We start from the raw sequence: 8,152 nt of genomic DNA on the forward strand, positions 1-8,152 counted from the left end.
ATAGTTAAAATATATTTAAATTTCCTTCGATAAATATAATCAGTCAATAGTACTCAGTCAATGTAACTTAAAACTTTAATCATTCATTTTTATATTCCAAGAACAAGCTTTACTCAACATTTTTTTTTAATTCATTATTATGAATATGTGCTTTAAATACAAAGGGTAGAATATGTAGTTATATACATTTAGGCCGAACGTTCTCGCTAGTTAATAGTAAAAATTGTTAAACATCTAAATTAAAATTAATAATATTCAAAATCACAATTTATTATTGAGCGACTATAATGAAAAATGTTAACCAAATATAATTAATAGGTACGAATGTACGATAGCGAATATTCACGTTTTTAAATACAGATCATAGATCAATTTTTTAAGATCTTGCCATTATGTATTATCCGGTGTGTTGTGAGTTGCGTGGTTGTGTTGAATGACTTGTTGCACTGGTATGGTTTTTCTCCAGTGTGCATCCGCTGGTGATTCGTCAAACTGCCATGTTTTAAGGTTCTAGTCCCTGCACCGTAGTTCTTTTATTGTCTGCAGTGTTTGTACATGTCTTAAGGTTATGTCCATTTGATTTTAATTATAACAAAGTACAATCCACTAATACGGTATGATTGTATGAAGCAAAAGCACATTTTTATACAAAAAATCAGTTCGTTTTTTCAACATGAAATCGCTCAACAACATCGACTAGTATGAAGGGAAATCAAATATTTTAAACTGGACTATATGTTTAAAGTGGATTGTATAAACAACGCGTATATCCAATAATTTAAATAGAAAATTTAAAACAACGACATATTTACGACATCACCTAATTTAACATATGTGAATCCAGCCCATACTTAGACATACTATATTCTAACAATTAGCCCTTATGCCTCAGCCGATGTAACTTTATTGGGCAGCTTTGAATGAATGACTTGTTGCATAATTCACACGAGTACCTAGTAGGTTTATCTCCTTAATTGGCAAATCATTCATGCATAATATTTCATAAGTTATGTGCCTTTACATTTTTATGAGAATTCTTAAGTTATGGGGCTCTTTAGGGTTGTCTTAACAAACACAAGGACTCCACCTCTTAGAATAAAAATGTTTGAGGACTGCTGCACTAGGAGTTACGAATGCTTATTTTTCCTAATATCCACTAATATACAAAAAATAAAAATCAGCTCACACATTCCATTTATTTGCATCAGAATCAATTAAATGGACAAATTTTATGTATATAGGTAGTATTAGGTATCTAGGAATCAACTCGTACGCAGCTGTCACAAAAGTCGGAATGTCGTCAACCATTTGTAAGTTTTGAAAATAAAAAAATAACGAAATTCTAAATAGGCTGATGTTTTTATTATTAAGGTGATCTAATCAGCGAAAGAAAGATAATGCTTATTTTTTAATGAACTAGTGATCATAATACGATAACCAAATTTAACATCTGTAAATACAGAGCGAGGGACATATTATTATTTCTAATATCTGGCCATTTGTCTCTCATGTAGTCATGTGGCCATGTATGTATTCATAGGTGATTCGTTAGTTGGATATTTTGACCGAACGAGGTTGCAAACATCACACAGGTACGGGTTCTCTCCAGTGTGCGTTCTTCGATGTACCGTGAGTTGTCCGGTTGTGTTGAATGACTTTTCACATAGGTGTGTCACATGGGAACTGTTTCTTTCCACTATGCGTCTGCAAATGCATCGTCAAACTTCCTTTATCGCTGAATGACTTTTCACATACATCGCATGCGTACAGTTTCTCTCCTGTCTGCGTACGCCGGTGTTTCGCCAAATTTTCGCTTGCACTGAACGATTTGTCGCAAACACCACACGTGTAAGGTTTCCCTCCGGTGTGCGTCCGCCGATGCTTCGTCAAACCTCCACTATGTCTGAATGACTTATCGCATATGTCACATGGAAACGGTTTCTCTCCAGTATGAATTCGACGATGCTGAATTAAACTGCTATTAACACTAAACGACTTATCACATATGTCGCAAGGGTACGGTTTCTCTCCTGTGTGCGTACGCCGATGCTTTGTCAAACCTCCACTATCGCTGAATGACTTATCGCATATGTCACATGCGTACGGTTTCTCTCCAGTGTGCGCCCGCCGGTGTTTCGTCAGATGGGAACTTTGACTAAAAGACTTCTCACATACGTCGCAACTGTACGGTTTCTCTCCAGTATGAATTCGACGGTGCTGAATTAAACTGCTATTAACACTAAACGACTTGTCACATATATCACATGGAAACGGTTTTTCTCCAGTGTGCGTACGCCAGTGTATAGTCAAACTTCCATTATCGCTGAATGACTTTTCGCATACATCGCACGGGTAAGGTTTCTCTCCAGTGTGCGCCCGCCGGTGTTTCGTCAGATGGGCACTTTGACTAAAAGACTTCTCACATACGTCGCAAGCGTACGGTTTCTCTCCAGTATGAATTCGACGGTGCTGAATTAAACTGCTATTAACACTAAACCACTTATCACATATGTCGCAAGGGTACGGTTTCTCTCCTGTGTGCGTACGCCGATGCTTTGTCAAACCTCCACTATCGCTGAATGACTTATCGCATATGTCACATGGAAACGGTTTCTCTCCAGTATGAATTCGACGATGCTGAATTAAACTGCTCTTAACACTAAACGACTTATCACATATGTCGCAAGTGTACGGTTTCTCTCCTGTGTGCGTACGCCGATGCTTTGTCAAACCTCCACTATCGCTGAATGACTTATCGCATATGTCACATAGAAACGGTTTCTCTCCAGTATGAATTCGACGGTGCTGAATTAAACTGCTACTGACACTAAATGACTTATCGCATATGTCGCAAGGGTACGGTTTCTCTCCTGTGTGCGTACGCCGATGCTTTGTCAAACCTCCACTATCGCTGAATGACTTATCGCATATGTCACATAGAAACGGTTTCTCTCCAGTATGAATTCGACGGTGCTGAATTAAATTGCTACTGCCACTAAATGACTTATCGCATATGTCGCATGCGTACGGTTTCTCTCCAGTGTGGGTTCGTTGGTGTACTGTCATTTGGCTTTTATAGATGAATAACTTGTCGCACACGTCACATTGGTAATTTTTTTGACCCATATGCGTCATCCAGCTAGATGTGAGATCTTTCATTCGAATGATTTATTATCACTAATTGGAAATGTCACCGTTATTTCCGTTGCAAAGATTAAATATTATTAAAGTCTGGCATTATTGATTTATTGCATATCTACAACTAACTATTTGTTTTTCCTAAAATTACGTCGTTTCCAAGGCAGATATATTTATCTATATCTATATCTATACTATTATAATAAGAGGAGTTGTTAGTTACCGTTGTAGAAAGTAATCTCTGGAACTACCGAACCGATTTCGAAAATTCTTTCACCAATAGAAAGCCACGTTTTTTGCGAATGTCATAGGGTAATTTAAAAAGGGAATTGATCACCCCCGGTAGGTGCTAAAGCAGGAGTTTTGAGATTTATGATAGAAATTTTGGTTTATTAATGGTTGACCTAACCTAACCTATGAGTTATAGGAGTTGAGAATAATATTTATTTATTATTATTTTTTTTTAATTTGAATATTAATGGAGCGTCTCAATCTCATTCGTTTCAATCAGTCGAAGTTACGATCAGACGAGTACATCCACTCGCGTAACGCCATCGTTACTGAAGGAGACGCGGCCAATATCGGTCGTTTGACCATTGTCTCAGCCCATTCTTATGTTTATATATAAAAATGAATGTTTGTGTGTAGATTAGACCTCTGGGTAGAAGATAGGCTAATTTAAAAAGGGTTAAATTCGTTTTTTTTTATTCATCAGATTTTAGTACGGTTGGGTTAGGATTTTGTATTAACTGATTATATTAATCCGCCATAGGTGAAATTAAGTAAAAACGATAAACTTGGTATAACTTTGGTCTTTGATACTTTAAATCATACACTTACGTATAAACAGCACGGGGTCAGCGATCTACAGCAGGGAGATTACCTACCTGATAAAATACTGCTCTGCGAATAAGAATTTTTATTTCTGGCAACGGAAAAGTTAAGATAAGTTTTGAGTACCATACACTAACTATTAAATAACGAATTGAACAAAGTTTGAGTCATAAAAAGTTGGTACATTTAACGGCAACGAAGTGCACTAGATCAGCTAGCAATTATATATATTTACCTATATGAAAATGAATGTTTGTGTGTAGATTAGACATCTGGTAAAAAGATAGGCTAATTTAAAAATTGTTAAATTTGGTTTTTTTTTTCATTTGATATTAGTACGGTCAGGTTAGATTATGATTTAGTATTAATTGATTATATTAATCGGCCATAGCTGGAATGCGACAAACTCAGTATAACTTTGATACTTTAGAGTTAAATCATACACTTACGTATAAACAGCACGGGGTTCGTGATCTACCGCAGGTAGATTGCCTATCTGATAATATACTGCTACGAATCTGAATTTTTATTCTGGGCAACGGAAAAGTTAAGATACATTTTGAACACCATACACCCAATATTAAATAATGAATTGAACAAAGTTGAGTAATATAGAATTGATATATTCAAAGGGCAACGAAGTGCATGGGTTCAGCTAGTATTATATATATCCACCTTGGTTGTTACTAGACTCTTCTGTTTTTGGCAAATTAGAATGTATTGTCATATCCGAATTTTTCAGGCCAGTATTTTGTGTTCTACCATTGAAGGTGTTTTATTATCAAAATTGAATAAGAAATCGGAGAAATGAATAATATTATATACTGTGATCGGAATTTCAGTGTTACTCTAAATTTTAAATAATATAATATTATGTTTAATAGAAGTTTATCATTATTTACAATTATAATTTATTAGTAAAATGCTTTTATTCAGGTATTTATCTTAAATATACCATTTTTAGAAAAAATTTAAGAACGTCTCAAACAATCCCAAATTAACTTGGAAACTCATTAATGAAATTTCTGGCTCTAAAATTAATAGTAATAAAGATGACATTAAAAATGTTATCTTTAACGAACAAATATATGATGTTAACAATGATCCGTTGGAGGTGTCTAATATCTTTAACAATTTTTTTATCAATATGGGAAAGAAATTAGCTGAGAGCTCTAATTATTCGACGAAAAATTATGCCGTACATCGGGATAATGAACTTTCTTTCGATAGTCTTTTTTCTAAAGAAATAACAAACACTGATGTTATCAACATAATAAATAATTGCAAAGATGATACAGCTGCAGGTATAGACATGATAACAATAAAATTATTAAAATGTATTTCCGAACTTATAGTGAACCCACTAGTATATATATATAACTTATGTATACAGCAAAGTATTTTTCCAGACAATCTTAAAGTAGCAGTTATTAAACCAATTTTTAAAGCTGGAGACCGCAAAAATCTAAATAATTATAGACCAATATCCTTACTTAGTAATTTTGCCAAAATACTTGAAAAAATAATTAAAATTAGACTAATTTCATTCCTAGAGAAAAACAAACTGTTATCTAAAAATCAATATGGATTTAGACCAGGTATTGGCACAGAGGATGCTCTATTTAGTACGACCCAATTTATTTTTAATGAGTTAGACAACAGTAACAAGGTGATTGCTATATTCTTGGACCTAAAAAAAGCATTTGACACTGTGAACCACAACATTTTATTTCACTTATTACCCACTTTTTGAATTAATAATCTTAGCTTAAAATGGTTTGAAAGTTACTTGTTCGATCGAAAACAAATGGTTGTAATAAATAATATAATAGGTCATGACGGTGTCGTAGAATACGGAGTCCCCCAGGGTAGTGTATTAGGTCCAATTTTATTTTTATTATATATAAACTTGGTTAGTGATTTAAGTCTTGATGGATTAGTTGTTTCATATGCTGACGATACATGCCTACTTTTTTCCGATAAGTCGTGGGATGGGGCTCATGAAAAAGCGACTGCTGGGTTAAGTAAAGTTTATCAATGTCTATGTGACAGAAATTTAACACTCAACGAAGAAAAAACTATGTTTATGACTTTTTCAATTTATAAAAGTTTTCCAAATCTTAAACCTATAACAATTCATAGATGCGTTGATGGTAACAGTTGTAATAACATAAATAAATGTTTTGCTATCAAAGAAGTTACTAGTACTCGATATTTAGGTATCATATTTGATAAAAACTTAAGATGGAATCTTCACATTCAAAACCTAGTTGGAAAGTTACGCTCTATTACCTATAGATTCTACAAGTTAAGGGGTTTAGTTCCCAAGCAAACAATGCGGGTTATTTATTTTGCTCTATACCAATCGATATTACAATATGGTATGTTAGTATGGGGTGGATTAAGTGATACTGTCTTAAACAAATTGCAAGTTAACCAGAATAACATTATAAGAATTTGCCTAAACAAGTACTCTCTGCAAGGTTCTACGAATCAAAATTACAAGGAACTGGGTGTTTTACCAACCAAATTTCTATATAAAAAAATTGCCATTTTGTTCACTCTAAAAAGGTTCACTCAAGATAAAGATAATAAATTGTTGGAAGGTAAAAGAGAAATAACAAGGTATAATATACCTGTCAAATATTCGAATAAATCATTTGGTCAATCTTTCGTAAATTATTTGGGCCCAGTGTATTTTAACGGTATGCCATGTCAATATAAAAAAAATATTCACTGTTCCAAAATTAATGTTAAAAAAATTGTTTATCATTGGCTATTTTCTCAATTAACCTAACTCTTTCTAATCCTTTGCTATATTTTATATTTTATATTTTATGTTACTCTATTTTATTTTTTTCTTTCTTTTTATATATTATATATTTAATATTTTATATGTAAAAGTTAATATCATCTCTCATTCTTACAATTTTTCTATTGTTTAAATTATTTATTTATCTGTATTAATCTTTTTTATTTTTTTCTCATTACTTCTATTGTTCAACCATTCATTACTGTGCTACTCATATAATTTATTGTGTATACCTCTTAATTAATTAAATATTATTACTCTCTATCTCTAACACAAGCTAAAAGCTTAAAAGAGATAGATAACCATGTAACCTAACGTAATATTTGTATCTTATGTAATTTATGATGGTTTTTTTAATATAATAATAATAATATAATAATTTTAGTTATTTGAATTTGCAGTTTTTCTAAAAAAAACATGGGAAAAGGTGGTAATTTTAGTGACCACCACCAAAATAAATAGATTTTTTAAATAAAATGTTATCAAATCCACTGCCGTAAAAATCATAGGTGCAGGGGGTGCACAGCACTGGGGCCCGCAGGGGCGAAGGGCCCTAAGCGGATATACATCAATTTTTTTTTTAATTTGATACATAATAATTTTGTTATTATCTTGTATTTAATTTCATATAACAAAATGTAAAAGCCTGGTCCATCTAGTTGGTACTTTTGGGGCTCAAAAGTAAAAATTTCCCAGTATTTTTAAAAACGAGGTGAAAAACAAAAGAAAAATTAAGGAAAATCGGGAATTTCTTTTTTGATTTTTGAGGCAACTCTAAAACAAATTACCGTAAGTACATTAAATTTTCACAAAATGTTCATATTAGCAATTTCTATACACCATAACAGTTTCCAAATATTTTGACTTATTTTGAGCTGTTTACGAACATTTTCAGTTTCAATATCAATCAAATTGTATTTGTTAGTAAAAACGCTTGAAAATGTAATAGAAGTTCTTATAGTATATAGTTATTATAGTTCTTCTAAGTATATTGTTTCAAAGGCAAATGAAAAAAATAAAAAATCCATAACCACAATTTTTTTTTATAAACATTTAAAGTTTAAATATTGACAAAATACGTAAAAATGACGAAAATTTGCAAATTATTTTGAGTTGGAAATTCATAAAAAATTTTATTTTTAAAACTAAAATTTGAAAATGTAATACAAGATTCATCATATGTTTTTCTACCTTTTTCAAATAACAAAATGTCCACAAGAAAGTCAAATTAAATTTTTATGAGCGTTTGAAATTTTTATTTTTACAACATTTGATATTCACTCGATTTCTCATGTAACGGTTTTCTTATTTTATTGTAATTAAAAAACTAATGACTGTAGATACTTGAAAATTTTACTGAATTTTCAT

The 8,152-nt window shown here is 32.1% G+C and overlaps 1 protein-coding gene across 1 annotated transcript; it reads right to left on the reverse strand.

Annotated features, from left to right (window-relative positions):
- Positions 1-1,404: 1,404 nt before the first annotated feature.
- LOC100160070 (zinc finger protein 271-like) lies at positions 1,405-3,829 on the reverse strand. Its single transcript, XM_016801328.2, has one exon. The coding sequence runs from the start codon at positions 3,157-3,159 to the stop codon at positions 1,660-1,662; it is 1,500 nt and encodes a 499-aa protein (XP_016656817.1). The 5' UTR covers positions 3,160-3,829; the 3' UTR covers positions 1,405-1,659.
- Positions 3,830-8,152: the final 4,323 nt, after the last annotated feature.

The sequence above is a fragment of the Acyrthosiphon pisum genome, chromosome X, assembly GCF_005508785.2.
Source record: "Acyrthosiphon pisum isolate AL4f chromosome X, pea_aphid_22Mar2018_4r6ur, whole genome shotgun sequence".
Classification (NCBI taxonomy): Eukaryota; Metazoa; Arthropoda; class Insecta; order Hemiptera; family Aphididae; genus Acyrthosiphon; species Acyrthosiphon pisum.